The sequence below is a fragment of the Sinocyclocheilus grahami genome, unplaced genomic scaffold (genome assembly GCF_001515645.1).
Source record: "Sinocyclocheilus grahami isolate Dianchi unplaced genomic scaffold, SAMN03320097.WGS_v1.1 scaffold4.1, whole genome shotgun sequence".
Lineage (NCBI taxonomy): Eukaryota > Metazoa > Chordata > Actinopteri > Cypriniformes > Cyprinidae > Sinocyclocheilus > Sinocyclocheilus grahami.
The window spans coordinates 2,880,732-2,897,874 of NW_015505183.1; the positions used below are offsets into that span (position 1 = coordinate 2,880,732).

Below are 17,143 nucleotides of genomic sequence, written 5' to 3' on the forward strand. Positions count from 1 at the left end.
TAATATTACCGCCCCTTAATCTGTAAGTTTACACCCACAGCGCCAATATTTGATTTCGCAAGCGACAACAACGGCGTACAGTTCTATGTCTCCTTTAATATTTTTGTGGAAACAGTGATGCATTTTTTCAATTTTTTTTTATAAAAAAAAAAAATAAATAAAAAAGTATTTGTAATAGATTTTTTGTAACTTACAATGGTCTTTACTCTCACTTTTGATCAATTTAATGTATCTCTGCTGAATAAAATCATTAATTTCTTTCCAATACACACACACAAATAAATAAATAAAAATCAAACAAAACAACAACATACTGAGCCCAAGCAGTAGTGTACATTTTTTACACTTTGGAGATCCTTAATAAATCCTTGCACATTTAATAACACATGACTTAATTTGGCTTTTTTTGTCACTGAACAGTAAAAAAAAATTGTCAAAATTCAAAAGAGATCTTCAAGAACAAAGCAACCAAATCTAATTTAAAAATTAAAAATACAACTGATTTTAAATGTATCTATGAGCTTTAATGACAAACCTACATCATCAGTGGTATGATCATGTGTGTAGTCACAGGGTTTCAGCTGATTATAGTATAAATACACCTCTATCTGCAAGGTTCAACTTCTGTGAGCCATTATTGTGGCAGAACATAGACCATGAAGATAAAAAGAACACTTCAAGCAACTCCACGAAAAGGTAATTGAAAACCACAATGCAGGGGATGGATACAAGATGATTTTAAAATTCAACCCTGGGAGTACTGTTATATTAGGTAAGAAATAAGAGTATTGGCACAGCTGTAAATCTACACATGACGACCCTGAGGGAGCTACAAGCTTCAGTGGAAGAGATGCAAGAGACCGTGCTAAACTTGTGTGTGAATGAGAACTTAGTTTAGTACTCACATGCCTGTGACAGCCGCTTTCTGTCCGTGTGCTTCGGATGTGTGCTCTCAGAAAACCGCATATCAGAAGTTTAAACTCATATGGTTTAAAACGCATGATTTCAGCCCGATAAAAATAACAGATGTTTTTAGCAGGTCCAAGCTGTAATGACCCAGCTCTATTCTGGAAAAGGGGGTGGGGAGCAGTAGCTCATTTGCATTTAAAGAGACAGGCCCGAAAACAGAATGCTTCTGGAGTATTTTGAGCTGAAACTTCACAGACACATTCTGGGGATACCAGAGACTTATATTACATATTGTAAAAAGGGGCATAATATGTCTCCTTTAATATTTTTGTGGAAACAGTGATGCATTTTTTCAATTTTTTTTTATAAAAAAAAAAAATAAATAAAAAAGTATTTGTAATAGATTTTTTGTAACTTACAATGGTCTTTACTCTCACTTTTGATCAATTTAATGTATCTCTGCTGAATAAAATCATTAATTTCTTTCCAATACACACACACACACACACAAATAAATAAATAAAAATCAAACAAAACAACAACATACTGAGCCCAAGCAGTAGTGTACATTTTTTACACTTTGGAGATCCTTAATAAATCCTTGCACATTTAATAACACATGACTTAATTTGGCTTTTTTTGTCACTGAACAGTAAAAAAAAATTGTCAAAATTCAAAAGAGATCTTCAAGAACAAAGCAACCAAATCTAATTTAAAAATTAAAAATACAACTGATTTTAAATGTATCTATGAGCTTTAATGACAAACCTACATCATCAGTGGTATGATCATGTGTGTAGTCACAGGGTTTCAGCTGATTATAGTATAAATACACCTCTATCTGCAAGGTTCAACTTCTGTGAGCCATTATTGTGGCAGAACATAGACCATGAAGATAAAAAGAACACTTCAAGCAACTCCACGAAAAGGTAATTGAAAACCACAATGCAGGGGATGGATACAAGATGATTTTAAAATTCAACCCTGGGAGTACTGTTATATTAGGTAAGAAATAGAGTATTGGCACAGCTGTAAATCTACACATGACGACCCTGAGGGAGCTACAAGCTTCAGTGGAAGAGATGCAAGAGACCGTGTAGAACTGTCACCCAGGTGCTTCACCACTCACAGCTTCATGGGAAAGAGGTACAGAGAGACACTGTTAAAAATGTCATATGACATCTCAGCTCGAGTTTTCCGGAAAGCATGTGGGATACTCTGAATGCAGCTGGAGAAGGTTCTGTAGTCTGATGAGATCAAAAGATCAGGTTTTTGGCCATCAGTGTAAACATAATGTTGTGTGTCAGCTACACACGGAGCATCATCAGAAACACACCATCCTCACTGCGGATCATGATGGTGACAGTATCATGCTTCTCTGCATCAGGCCCTAGAAGGCGTATCAGGGTTCAATTAATGCAACAAAATAGAAGGAAATTCTGAAGGAAAACTTGCAAGACACCAGCAACTTAGAAGATTTGTTCCCCAGCAAGACAATAAAGCCAAAGCTGAAGGTGCCAAGTCAGAATCTAGACTTAAACTGAGAAGTGGACTTGAAAAAAGGCTCCACTCAGGATCATCATGCAACATGACTGAGCATTTCGCAAAGAAAATGCAGAAAAATTGCAGTGGCCAAATGTGCAAAACTGAGAGACCCATCCACGCAGCCAAAGCTACATCTACCAAATACTTGTATACTTATGATGAAATACTTGTATAATTATGCAAATTATTACTTTGCATTAAATAACTGTAATAAAGTGACCAATTTAGAAGTAGAATTTGGCTTAACTTGGTATCAACATTTTTTTTGTTGATCACTGTCAAATAAATTAAAGCAACTATATGTCTTTTTCAACTTGAAAAATCAGTTTCAAAATGATTCTGATGGGACTTCTAATAAGGTGAATGGATTCGGTTTCTTTCCCATGGTTCCACACAAACGTTTGTTCTGTGAGGGTGCGAGGATACAACATTGCATGAAAAGAGAGGACTGGTATATTTACCATAGTGAATTCCACTCACTTAACTTTTGGGGTGCTCTAAAGTCACAAAAAATACACAAAACTACATAGTTGCTTTGGTTCAAAACTAACCAACTAATTACCCAACTAACTAAGAATAACAGAAGTGATGCTCACCGGACTCTCCTGACATAAACACCCAAGGAGAAGAGCTGAGTATGATGCCACAATGCTGTCCTCCATGTGCTTCCCAGCATGCTGCAGGGCTGAAAAAGAAAGACAGGACGTTTACACAAAAGCTTCCCCCTACACAAGTATATTTTGAGCTGAAACTTCACAGACACATTCTGGGGATACCAGAGACTTATATTACATATTGTAAAAAGGGGCATAATATGTCTCCTTTAATATTTTTGTGGAAACAGTGATGCATTTTTTCAATTTTTTTTAATAAAAAAAAAATAAAAATAAAAAAGTATTTGTAATAGATTTTTTGTAACTTACAATGGTCTTTACTCTCACTTTTGATCAATTTAATGTATCTCTGCTGAATAAAATCATTAATTTCTTTCCAATACACACACACACACACACAAATAAATAAATAAAAATCAAACAAAACAACAACATACTGAGCCCAAGCAGTAGTGTACATTTTTTACACTTTGGAGATCCTTAATAAATCCTTGCACATTTAATAACACATGACTTAATTTGGCTTTTTTTGTCACTGATCAACAGTAAAAAAAAAAATTGTCAAAATTCAAAAGTGATCTTCAAGAACAAAGCAACCAAATCTAATTTAAAAATTAAAAATACAACTGATTTTAAATGTATCTATGAGCTTTAATGACAAACCTACATTATCAGTGGTATGATCATGTGTGTAGTCACAGGGTTTCAGCTGATTATAGTATAAACACACCTCTATCTGCAAGGTTCAACTTCTGTGAGCCATTATTGTGGCAGAACATAGACCATGAAGATAAAAAGAACACTTCAAGCAACTCCACGAAAAGGTAATTGAAAACCACAATGCAGGGGATGGATACAAGATGATTTTAAAATTCAACCCTGGGAGCACGTCACAAAAAATACACAAAACTACATAGTTGCTTTGGTTCAAAACTAACCAACTAATTACCCAACTAACTAAGAATAACAGAAGTGATGCTCACCGGACTCTCCTGACATAAACACCCAAGGAGAAGAGCTGAGTATGATGCCACAATGCTGTCCTCCATGTGCTTCCCAGCATGCTGCAGGGCTGAAAAAGAAAGACAGGACGTTTACACAAAAGCTTCCCCCTACACAAGTACATAAAGTATATTATAACACACATCAGGGTATCAAAAGACTATTTAAAAAAAACAAAATAAAAAAAAATTTTTGCATGAAAAACGTGAACCCAACAACGGCGTACAGTTCTAATGCCATGGCGAAAGTTTGAGCAAAATATACTAACTGTTCTGTCTGTGGCTGCACAGACGAGCACAGAACACTATTTAGAGTCCCAGCCTTAGAGGAGATAAGACAGCAGTCGATTTATTGATTTATTTCATGTATATTGCTGCTGCCACACAGATCTAAAATAAACATGCAATTTATTTCCCAGCTGTTTACCTTCACAGACATAACTGACTGTTTTTGTAACTCGTGTGTTTTTAACGTAAACTTGTGTGTGAATGAGAACTTAGTTTAGTACTCACATGCCTGTGACAGCCGCTTTCTGTCCGTGTGCTTCGGATGTGTGCTCTCAGAAAACCGCATATCAGAAGTTTAAACTCATATGGTTTAAAACGCATGATTTCAGCCCGATAAAAATAACAGATGTTTTTAGCAGGTCCAAGCTGTAATGACCCAGCTCTATTCTGGAAAAGGGGGTGGGGAGCAGTAGCTCATTTGCATTTAAAGAGACAGGCCCGAAAACAGAATGCTTCTGGAGTATTTTGAGCTGAAACTTCACAGACACATTCTGGGGATACCAGAGACTTATATTACATATTGTAAAAAGGGGCATAATATGTCTCCTTTAATATTTTTGTGGAAACAGTGATGCATTTTTTCAATTTTTTTTAATAAAAAAAAAATAAAAATAAAAAAGTATTTGTAATAGATTTTTTGTAACTTACAATGGTCTTTACTCTCACTTTTGATCAATTTAATGTATCTCTGCTGAATAAAATCATTAATTTCTTTCCAATACACACACACACACACACAAATAAATAAATAAAAATCAAACAAAACAACAACATACTGAGCCCAAGCAGTAGTGTACATTTTTTACACTTTGGAGATCCTTAATAAATCCTTGCACATTTAATAACACATGACTTAATTTGGCTTTTTTTGTCACTGATCAACAGTAAAAAAAAAAATTGTCAAAATTCAAAAGTGATCTTCAAGAACAAAGCAACCAAATCTAATTTAAAAATTAAAAATACAACTGATTTTAAATGTATCTATGAGCTTTAATGACAAACCTACATCATCAGTGGTATGATCATGTGTGTAGTCACAGGGTTTCAGCTGATTATAGTATAAATACACCTCTATCTGCAAGGTTCAACTTCTGTGAGCCATTATTGTGGCAGAACATAGACCATGAAGATAAAAAGAACACTTCAAGCAACTCCACGAAAAGGTAATTGAAAACCACAATGCAGGGGATGGATACAAGATGATTTTAAAATTCAACCCTGGGAGTACTGTTATATTAGGTAAGAAATAGAGTATTGGCACAGCTGTAAATCTACACATGACGACCCTGAGGGAGCTACAAGCTTCAGTGGAAGAGATGCAAGAGACCGTGTAGAACTGTCACCCAGGTGCTTCACCACTCACAGCTTCATGGGAAAGAGGTACAGAGAGACACTGTTAAAAATGTCATATGACATCTCAGCTCGAGTTTTCCGGAAAGCATGTGGGATACTCTGAATGCAGCTGGAGAAGGTTCTGTAGTCTGATGAGATCAAAAGATCAGGTTTTTGGCCATCAGTGTAAACATAATGTTGTGTGTCAGCTACACACGGAGCATCATCAGAAACACACCATCCTCACTGCGGATCATGATGGTGACAGTATCATGCTTCTCTGCATCAGGCCCTAGAAGGCGTATCAGGGTTCAATTAATGCAACAAAATAGAAGGAAATTCTGAAGGAAAACTTGCAAGACACCAGCAACTTAGAAGATTTGTTCCCCAGCAAGACAATAAAGCCAAAGCTGAAGGTGCCAAGTCAGAATCTAGACTTAAACTGAGAAGTGGACTTGAAAAAAGGCTCCACTCAGGATCATCATGCAACATGACTGAGCATTTCGCAAAGAAAATGCAGAAAAATTGCAGTGGCCAAATGTGCAAAACTGAGAGACCCATCCACGCAGCCAAAGCTACATCTACCAAATACTTGTATACTTATGATGAAATACTTGTATAATTATGCAAATTATTACTTTGCATTAAATAACTGTAATAAAGTGACCAATTTAGAAGTAGAATTTGGCTTAACTTGGTATCAACATTTTTTTTGTTGATCACTGTCAAATAAATTAAAGCAACTATATGTCTTTTTCAACTTGAAAAATCAGTTTCAAAATGATTCTGATGGGACTTCTAATAAGGTGAATGGATTCGGTTTCTTTCCCATGGTTCCACACAAACGTTTGTTCTGTGAGGGTGCGAGGATACAACATTGCATGAAAAGAGAGGACTGGTATATTTACCATAGTGAATTCCACTCACTTAACTTTTGGGGTGCTCTAAAGTCACAAAAAATACACAAAACTACATAGTTGCTTTGGTTCAAAACTAACCAACTAATTACCCAACTAACTAAGAATAACAGAAGTGATGCTCACCGGACTCTCCTGACATAAACACCCAAGGAGAAGAGCTGAGTATGATGCCACAATGCTGTCCTCCATGTGCTTCCCAGCATGCTGCAGGGCTGAAAAAGAAAGACAGGACGTTTACACAAAAGCTTCCCCCTACACAAGTACATAAAGTATATTATAACACGCAGCAGGGTATCAAAAGACTATTTAAAAAAAACAAAATAAAAAAAATTTTTTGCATGAAAAACGTGAACCTGATGCAAAATCTGCATGGGGAAATATTTTGCTCTTATGCAAATTAGTCATAAGTCGAATCCAAACAAGTCACAACAAGTGTTTATTTGAGCCATATCAGTGAATAATTTGTACCTTTATTGAGGTCAAGCTCCTCTTCCTCCTCCTCTTTCTTGTCATTTGTGTCGTTGGTTTCCGAGGCGACCCACTGGATCTCTCCAGAAGTTTCTTTCCACTCTCCACTCTGGTCTGCCTGAGATTTGGGCGCCTCACTTATGAGATCATCGGTCTGTGCCTCAGCTAGCACTGCCGCTCGTTCCCGTTCAAGAAAGAGCTACACAGACAAATAGAAACACTTGGTTTAGTTGGCCAATATCAGATTTAAGGATAAACACTTCAAGAGCCTTATGAAAGAATCTTGCAGACCAAACGTGGAGACTACAGTCACCTGAACTAGAGTAGCCAGCGCATTTGACGACTTCACTGTCGCGGGTTCCTTCTCGCCCTCTGTTTTATTCTCTATTTGTTCGTCCGTCTTACTCTCCTCCTCTCCTTCTGTCTTCACGTCATTCTCCGTCTTCACGTGTACCTCCGTCTCGATCATGTAGCTCAAGTCTACCTCCATCTCCACCAGACAGTGTCTGTTTCTGGCACTGTACTCCACCAGATTTATCAGCAGACCCAGACCCTGTGCACAGATAAAACACTGTCACACTTGACATTCTGATGTCAAAAACACCGGCACTTCAAAACCAAGTCAATACTAAAACTAATAGAACCAGTCAGTAGTACAGAGTACAAACTCAGTTCAACTTCTTGACAAGAATTGCGTTTATTTAGATGCAGAACATCTTTACAACCACATCAAACGGGAGACTTTTCAGACGTGCACGCCAACTTCAACTCAGCGCCAGGCGCTAGTCAAACAAGCACGGAAAAGCTACAGGTGACGAGGGAGCTTCAGTAGAACAACAGTGAACTGCGGTCAGATGAGATTTTGTCAGGCCATATGTCAAAACCAATTTTCCTGTCCTGTCAGCCGGTATACTATGCTCGTAGCACGTGCTCTTCAATTGCACGCACAAATGCGGTGGCATGCACTGTATTATATTAAAGAGCTATATCATATTAATGTGCAAATGAAACTACGAAGATGCAATGTTGTAGTTATGTCGTCAGGTAAGTCATGAAGTTACTAAAAAAGGCAAATAAAGCTGCGTTAAAACTGTGCATGCATGTTAGTATTTGTTATATATGAGTCAGATTTGCGTCATGTTCAGCAGCGGCAGCCAAATAACCAGCTGCTGTGATGTCTGTTAATCAAAGAACAAAAGAAAAAAAAAAAAAGAACTTTAAGGACTCATCCATATTTAATTTAGAATTTAGTGTTTGACAACTTTAACTGTGCATGCATGTAAGTATTTGTTATATATGAGTCAGATTTGCGTCATGTTCAGCAGCGGCAGCCAAATAACCAGCTGCTGTGATGTCTGTTAATCAAAGAACAAAAGAAAAAAAAAAAGAACTTTAAGGACTCATCCATATTTAATTTAGAATTTAGTGTTTGACAACTTCCAATTCAATTTCTCTATATTTCCTACTTGCTGAAGGGCACAGGAAGCTAAATATGACATTTATTATAATGGGTTTATGTGAAGATTGTTTTAAGTTCACTAAATGTTGTTATTTTTTAAAGTCTAATAAATGATATAACTGATAGCTCTCAATTACAGCTACTGTAATTTTGAATGGATATAGTAGTCAATGGTTAAATATTAGGGGGTAAAAAAGTATTTCCTAGAGACATCAGTAGTATTGATATCAGTGATACTCACCTTCAGAAATAAAAATAAGATGCCACTAAACAAATATTTAAAAATATACTGTCTTTATGTTGTTTCTACTTTAATTTGAAGATTTAATGTGAAATTATTGCAATATAAAAGTATATTTAAAAACTTTAATGTTAGGTGGGATTAATAGCGATTAACATTGACAGCACTAATATACTGTATAATGAATAATATTATATTATGAAAAAATTATATGTGACGAAACATTTTTATTGATATTTTTGAACTGATAATTTTTTTAATTGATATTTCTGAAGATGCAGGTCCGTGTAATTAATGTTGTGGGTTTCTCACCAGGACACGGATGTCGAATCTCTGCTCCTGAGGCAAATAGCGTGGGACCTTCAGAACAGAGTCCAGTGCTGTCTGTATGAGGCCATCCTGCTCACCGGTTTTAGTGCTACCCCACTCTGAGGGGTCAGAGAGAGAGAGAGCGAGAGAGAGAGCGAGAGAGAGAGCGAGAGAGAGATGTGAGGGTTATTTTACATTCTTATCTTAACATTTATACAACAAAGTTATTTTATATTGCTTCATTCTGCATTTACAAATACATTACTTGGTGAGCACTGTATGAATCCTCTCTGTCACGCATCTAAAAGTGTCTCACCGTTATCATGTGTGAGGTTGAGCAGAACTCCGATAACGGCTCTCATACAATCCTCCACGGCCTTGCCCACGTTGCTATGACTACTCTGCGGGAGGGCGGAGCTTGATGAAGAGACCTCTCGGCTGTAACGCTGTATCATCTGCTCACAATGCCGCAGGGCCCTACACACACACAAAGCACAACCTCAGAATGACAAAATGCCCTCACACAAAGCAAAACTGCGTCACACTTTCTATATCATCACACACACCTTGCTGAGGATACTATGAGCTGGGACTCCTTGTGGGCGATCAGATAAGTCTGGTTCTCAGGATTATGGACTGTCACCTGGATGTGAAAGAGGAATGTGTTTTAAATGAATTATACACAGAAATAACATGCATTTTCCTCAAGGGCAGTCAACGGTATCGTATCAACTTGCAGTAAACATTTTGAAAGCTGTTAATTAGCTTATTACTACATTTATTCAATTTTACATCATATCCGTTTCATTCTATTTGGTGCAATTTCCAAAACCTGATCAGATCTACAGAGCAAGTATCTCTAAGAAGAGGCCAGCAGCACCACTACAAATAAAATTAGGTCAATAAAGTCCATGTTATTATTTACTTAATTATTGCAGGTCCTTCTTTAAAGGAAATCAATTAAAATTTTTATTTTATTAATTTCATCATTATCATCTGGTGTCCACTCACACTCTCCAGAACTCGTAAACAGCGCTCCGCTCCCCAGAGTGACGCCACCAGACTCTCTTTATCTTCTTCTTTACTCAAGTTCTCCACACACTCTTTAACTGAGGGCAAAAATATATATATTTCTAGCCATTTCTTTCAACAAACATACAAATCAAGTACAGATATACTCAATTAAGGTACCTTTATCTACAATGTGGTCCAGTCCCCCAAGTAAACGCAGTTCTTCCTTAAACCAGTCTCCGGCTCGCTTCGACGTGAGAGACAGTAATGTCTCCATCGCTAAGTGACCCGTCTGAGATGCAAAAAGTAGCATCAAGCAGATGCACATGCAAAGAAAAAAGATTATTTCAATTTTAAAACCGAAGCAGCACTTTACATTTGAGAGATAGCTAACGAAAATAGAGACTTCTTTCTGAAAGGCCTGTCGGTTCAGAAATGAACCCTAACTTTTATATACTTACACTACCATTAAAAATTTGGGGTCAGTAAGATTTTTATTTTTTTTATTATTCAGCAAGGATGCATTACATTTATCAAAAGTGACAGTAAAGACATAATTGCATACAATTGTATAATCGTTCTATTCCAATTAATGCTGTTCTTTTTAACTTTCTATTCATCGAAGAATCCTAAAAAAGAGTGTCCCAGTTTCCACAACAAATTAGGCTGCACAACTGTTTTTAACATAAATAAGAAGGAATGTTTCTTGAGCAGCAAATCAGCATATTTGAATGATTTCTGAAGGATCATGTGACACTGAAGACTGGAATAATGATGCTGAAAATTCAGCTTTGCCATCACAGGAATAAACTACATTTCAAAATATATTCGAATAGAAAACATGTATTTTAAACAATACTTTTAAATTGTAATAATAATATTTCACAGTCTTACTGTTTTTTAAAATCATACAAATCCCTAACTTTTAAAAAGTAGTGAATGTAAAACTTAAAATTCGAAATTAAAAATACCATGCATCAAAGACTGCATTTGATTTCCTATGCTTTTTTTTCGCTATTCAGTCTACAAACAGCTAAACATAAAAACAGATTTTTGCTGCCTGTCTGAACAAAGCCAAGGTGAATGGAAGAACATTTCCTCTAAAACATTCATTGGTTTTCTGTGTCAGTTCTGACATCAAAGGTGTGAGAAACAGAAGTCACTCACTGTGATGTTTTCTAGGTCCAGATGTTTGTTGTGGACTGTTTCACAGAGTTTGCGGATCTTCTCTTTAACTCGACTCATCTCTTTAGCTGTTAACTGGTCTGCTACAGAGTCATCCTGCTCTAGTTCCAGCAGCCTGATCATCAGCTCCAGACAGGACCGGTCCAGATCCATATTTAGCCGGTCTCGGCTCAGTATGTACATCAGAGACGCTGTGCAAAGAGCCAAGTTCTACCAGATCCAAAGGAACGGCAAGAGAGAGAGAGAGAGAGAGAGAGATAGAAGGAAAATGTTCCGAATATTTTATCTTAACTTTTAGGAGTACAGTACACCGGCATATAGATGGCCTCAAGAGATAACAGACATGAACTTAATGCCACAAAACTTTAAAAAACAAGTCACTTTGCATTATAAAAGCATTGCTTTACTGCAAGGCAAGGCCTCTAGTGACTTGCTTTATTCTAAACATCTGTCTTGACTCAAGTGGATTTAATTTATTTTTACTGAACATCCTTCAATACACAAATAAATTCAAGTCAAGCCGAAAGAGTCAAGGCAAACATTCACGCTCCATCTGTGTAAATTGAACTAACGAGATTCACAGAGTAACGGCTCAGCTTCTGTTTGCGTTTCTCCCTTGTCTGCCAGCGGAGATGATTACATCTCCAATTAATGTATACTAATGAAGTAAACAAACTGTTTCTCCACACAGCACTGTAGCTGTGTTCATAATGATAGAGCTGTGACAGTTTGGAATGATGCTTGGTTATACAGATTAGTTAACGACAGTTGGTGGTTGCGTGACTGGTTTGTTGGTTAGGGGCTGATTGAGACACTTACCGGGTGCTGTTGGGCATCACTGAGCATCTTAAAGACCTGGGCCACCTTCCCTCTGGCCCTCAGGTGCATGCGGAAGCTCGGCATGGCACAGCGCGTGGCCAGACTGATTATACTGCAGTCAAAAATTAAGGAGGAAAAAAGGATTAGTGGATTTTGTTATAAACGTGTCTTTGTGTGTGAGAATGCTTTTTAAAGAACATATATGGAGGTTCCAGAATGCATCAGTGTTATTATTCTTAAAGCTGCAGTCCGTAACTTTTTAACCAAAAATTTTTTGGTTAAAAATGACCCAAAATCAATATTTGAGCAAGTACATAACCAGCCAGTGTTCAAAACTATTGCCTTACTTTAGCCCGATTCACAACAGTTAGCTTATAATAATGTTTTCTAATTTGAGAGGTACGGGCAGGTTTTCGCGGGAAATTCGAGCATGGCACTGCGTCATTACGTCACGTCTGTGACGTCGGTAGCGGATCGTTTATAGCCTTTTCTCACAGCACCTAGAATAATTAAATGTAACATTTTGATGGCGGATTGTAATCCATAAAGGATTGTGTTTATGAAACGCATGTGAATGAAATTAAATTATATTCCAGTTATAAATGTGCTTCTGATTACAGATAACCTGGGATTACAAAGATTTTTATTTTAAAGAAAACCAGTTCGAAGGGAGCATTATTTGCTTTTTGGGTTAAAAGAAATTCAAAGAGTATGACAATTAGATTAGACTGTGCAGAAATTGAAATCTACACGCTAATACACACTATACTCAGTCACCAATGCTGATGTTGTTAACATTAATCATTTGAGAATAAAGTATAACAATAATAATAATTTTAATGGTTTGATGTGATATGAGCTAACCGATCTTTAGATTTAAATCACCATTGGTAGCAAGATTTATGGTAATGCTTTTTTCCTCAGATGGTCAGAACAAACGTGGCAGACTTGTTACTTACTTGTACAGATGGCAATATACGGTGAAAATTCTTATTTGGGTCATATTCCAAGACGTAGGCTAGAATCTGTGATTGTGAGTACAGTAAATATCCACATCGGTGCGGTGACTGACTGCCACACATACTCTTCAGAACATTAGATTCATCCGCCCGACTCACAACCCACGCAAGCTACATAATTACGCACACAGCTGCAATTCCAGGTTTTCAAACAGAGATGGCGACAAAGAGGCAAAATTTACGGACTGCAGTTTTTAACTAAAACTATTAAAGAGTGTTAATTAAAATAACGCTGACATAAAACACATAAATATCACATTAAAACACTTAAATGGAAATGAGAAATGTTGCTGAAATAAAATAAGCTGAAGTACTAAAATGACTAAAACTGAAATAAAAAATAAATAAGAGGTAAATAGAAAAACAAAAAAAATTATACAAAATGACAAAAACACATACACATACAACTACTAAAACTTAAAACAAAGAAAATATTACTAAAACAAAAAAAATAAACTATAAAATAAAAAAGTAATAGTAAAATAAACGTGTAACGTAAATACTAAAAGTGTAATGTTACACATATTCATACTGAAAATGGCTCTTTCGCTGACATAAATCTGTCATAAAAACAAGTTAAGACAGACACTATGAAAATTATTACATTTCAACAACGAATTGGAGTCGAAAATAATTTTATAATTAGATTTGGAAGTTAATGAACATGTAGATGCTTTTATTTATTTTCTCTAGTGTTGATTATTATATCTTAAAATAATAGCAGCTGAATACAATAGTTTGGGCTTTGTTGTTTATTGTAACCTTTAATATGATTGATATTCCCTATAAAGTTTGTAGCATTAGATGAGATAGATTTTTAAATATAATTTAATATAATTTATTTTACTTAAAGACAGAAATCTGTTCAGTAAACCATTGCTTAATGAAAAGGAAAAAAGCCATTTTTATATTTAATTCCACCCCGCCGTACCGAAACATAATTTTTGTGAACTGTTACACCCTTAATAAATACTATTATAGCATATAAATAATACTTAAGTAACAACAGCATGTTGCAATTTGCAAAGAAAGATTTAGGGTTGTACTGAGCCAGTTTCATAGTTGAAATCATTATCTGTGATAATTCACAGCAAATTACAGCTGTGATAAATAGGCATGAGTAGGGCTGCACGATTAATCTCGATTGTCATGCACATTTTGTCAGTAAAGTCGGTTCTGTGATTAGTAGTAAATCTCCATCACCTGCTTTCAGGTGGAGCAGCATTTACTACACAGAGCCGTAGTTCTCTGACAAGCTATGCAAAATCGCGTTCATAATCGCAGACGATATAATCGCATGATTATGAAATCGCCGAAATCGTTCAAGACAATGACAGCTGTTTGCGCATCTTCTCAGTGAACGACGGCTCTGCGTAGTAAATGCTGCTCTATCTGAGAGCACGTGAAAATATCACATTTAATAAAGTTTTTACTCCAAACTCACTTCATAATGTCAGTCGAGTGTTTGAAATAAATCCTTCTGTGAGATGTTGTGGCTTCTTAAACCGAATATTTAAGGCACACACTATTTCATTGTATTCTAAGCAGTGATAAAGGCTAAGTCGATTAGCATTTCATTATAGATATACTTTATTATGATGAAAATTATAATAATAAGAACTCGGATAAACCATATATTGCCGTAGTCTTGTGTTTATTAGTCACGTTGAGTTTGTCTCACCTAAGGCAGCGTGTGTTGAGGGGTTGTGTGCTCTTTAGGCCCGTCTCCAGATACTCAAAGTCATCAGTGAACTCCTGATTCTCCCCAAACTCCACTACGTCATTAAAGTGTTTCACATGTTGGACCACCGTGTACAACTACACACACACACAGACACACAGGGCAAGAAAGAAACAGTTATATTAAAATATGAGCATGTCCTTTGTTCAAGTCAGTGTTGTAACTGTTGACTAAATCTTAAAAAAAATTGTTAATTGAAATAAAGATTAGATGAAAAAAATTAAGAATACTGGATGAAAAAAGTAAAAGAACTAAATGAAATAATATAAGTTTAAGATGAAGTACTAAAATTACTAAAAGTGGAAACATTTTAGAAAGAATGATTTACATTATTTCCCAGATTGTATTGCTCACCTCCTTGTGCTCTTTCCTGCATTTTAGTGCAGTGACAATGTCCTGGTATGGCTCAGTGGGGATAGTGACAGACTTAATGACTTTAGGCGGAGGGGGTGGGGCTTTAAACACTCCATCGTCTTTATGGGAGTTTGTGTCTTTGCTGCTGCTGGACACACTGGCCTTTTGCAAAACAACAACATCATTATGGAGTGCAAAGACAGAGAAAATGCATGAAGTTCAGAGGTCATGAACCGAGTACTTTACGTACAGGTACAGCCACAGTATGAGAGGAAGCAGAAGAAGGCACTTCCTCCGGCTCAGGTTGATTCCAGTGACGAGCATTATATACGGCTTTAGCAGGAGACTGCATTAAACACACACACAAAATAAACAATTTTGTTATGTTAAAAATTCAAATGGAGCTTTATAATAAAGTTACTCTGTTTCTGCTAAAGCATTTTTAGCTCTACTTTTTTTGGCCCGCTGAAGATCTTGCGTCCGATCTCCTTTGACTTGTCCGTTTGCTTTCCATGTCGGTCCTTCTGTGAGCCGGTAGCTCCCGTCTCATCCAGCGACTCCTGAGAATCTGACAACAGATTACAAAAAAAAGAGACGACATGAATCCAGAGATAGCTCTACAAATAATCGTTATCCATAATTATAGTTTAAATTCCCATTAATGCTCTAATGAAATAATGTTTGTTTGTTTGTTTGTTTGTGTTTAATGCCATGCCAGCTTCTGTGGCTATTTTCATGGAAAGAAAATTTATGGCTAAATTATATCAGATTTTAACAATTTATTTTTGCTAAGAACTCTACTGTATTTGGTTAAGCTCTGTTAAAAACCTCTTCAAAATAGTTAATTGAATTTTTTTTTAAAAGTGTTCTCACAGGGTTAAAACCAGCACAATCTAATAAAGCATGCTTCTAATTAAATAATGAAACCATGCATTAGCGAGGAAGTGAGTACCTGTACTTAGGCTGCTTTGACTCTGTTGACTCTCCTGCGAGTCGTTGATCTGGGGACTGCCCACGCTGGTTGTCAAAGCTTCCGTCACTGCTTTCTTATTCTTCTTTCTCTCTTTAGCTGCTGAGTCGTCTTCCTCCTCACTATCGCTCTCACTCAGGTCATCAAAACCAAAGTATTTGATCTTGTAGCTGGTGCTGCCGGATGCAGTGGCGTCTCCATCTGCGTCCTGAGCCTCATTCTCCTCAAAGCCAAAAAACTCCAGTTTCGTCTCCTTTTTACTTTTACTCTGAGTGGGTCTGAACCTAAAAAAAATTATAAAGAGAGTATGAAAAGAGAAATCCAGATGACAATAGCTAGTCCTCTGTTCTCAAGTTTTCTGCATCACAGCAAAATAAATCATATAAATCCATTTCTCACTGAGCAGTGGTGTGTGTATGCAAATTTTAAACCTTACAGCTGTAAACTTTATCTTAACTATGCATATATTAAATCTTAAAGAGCAGGTCATATGGTAGTGCTGGGCGGTATACCGGTTCATACCGAATACCGGTGTTTATTTTTGTTATGATATGACTTTTAAAAATGCCGCAATACCAATGTGTATGTCGCTTAAACAACGTTCGGAACGTGATACTGTTTGAAAGAAGTCCCTTTTCACTGTTGCACTGTGGTGAGGGAACAGCTGTATGTGTTACGAAGCGTGAAAGTTCCGAAACTGAAGCTGTAGAACTAATAGAACATGACAGAGAAGAACTCATCCACAATATCCACATTGACCGCCACAAATATCCACCACCCCCTGCCATCAGCTCCCGCGTCTCACACGAGTGCGACTTTAGCAACTTTCAGACCCTTTTAGCGGCTTTTTCCCGCTATTCCGCTATAGAATATTCATACTGACAAACCAAGCGACTTTTTCGGATAAACCTTAGCTATGGTTCAGTTGGAAGATTTCGCCAGTGCTGTCCCGCGAGCG

The 17,143-nt window shown here is 36.7% G+C and overlaps 1 protein-coding gene across 3 annotated transcripts in view; it reads right to left on the bottom strand.

The window, feature by feature from the left end:
- Positions 1-17,143, bottom strand: part of LOC107582804 (wings apart-like protein homolog) — a 28,989-nt gene that overhangs the window by 4,935 nt on the left and 6,911 nt on the right. For 2 of the 3 annotated variants that reach the window (XM_016268829.1, XM_016268840.1), the window contains exons 4-18: positions 16,168-16,469; positions 15,668-15,783; positions 15,466-15,561; positions 15,216-15,380; positions 14,802-14,938; positions 12,102-12,213; positions 11,265-11,492; positions 10,278-10,389; positions 10,098-10,195; positions 9,653-9,729; positions 9,403-9,563; positions 9,090-9,205; positions 7,391-7,630; positions 7,078-7,276; positions 6,733-6,821 (exon numbers count right to left, since the gene is read on the bottom strand). In XM_016268829.1, coding sequence (XP_016124315.1) covers positions 6,733-6,821; positions 7,078-7,276; positions 7,391-7,630; positions 9,090-9,205; positions 9,403-9,563; positions 9,653-9,729; positions 10,098-10,195; positions 10,278-10,389; positions 11,265-11,492; positions 12,102-12,213; positions 14,802-14,938; positions 15,216-15,380; positions 15,466-15,561; positions 15,668-15,783; positions 16,168-16,469 — 2,248 coding nt within the window. The remainder of the gene's footprint in view (positions 1-6,732; positions 6,822-7,077; positions 7,277-7,390; positions 7,631-9,089; positions 9,206-9,402; positions 9,564-9,652; positions 9,730-10,097; positions 10,196-10,277; positions 10,390-11,264; positions 11,493-12,101; positions 12,214-14,801; positions 14,939-15,215; positions 15,381-15,465; positions 15,562-15,667; positions 15,784-16,167; positions 16,470-17,143) is intronic. The other variant, XM_016268833.1, reaches the window with a different exon arrangement.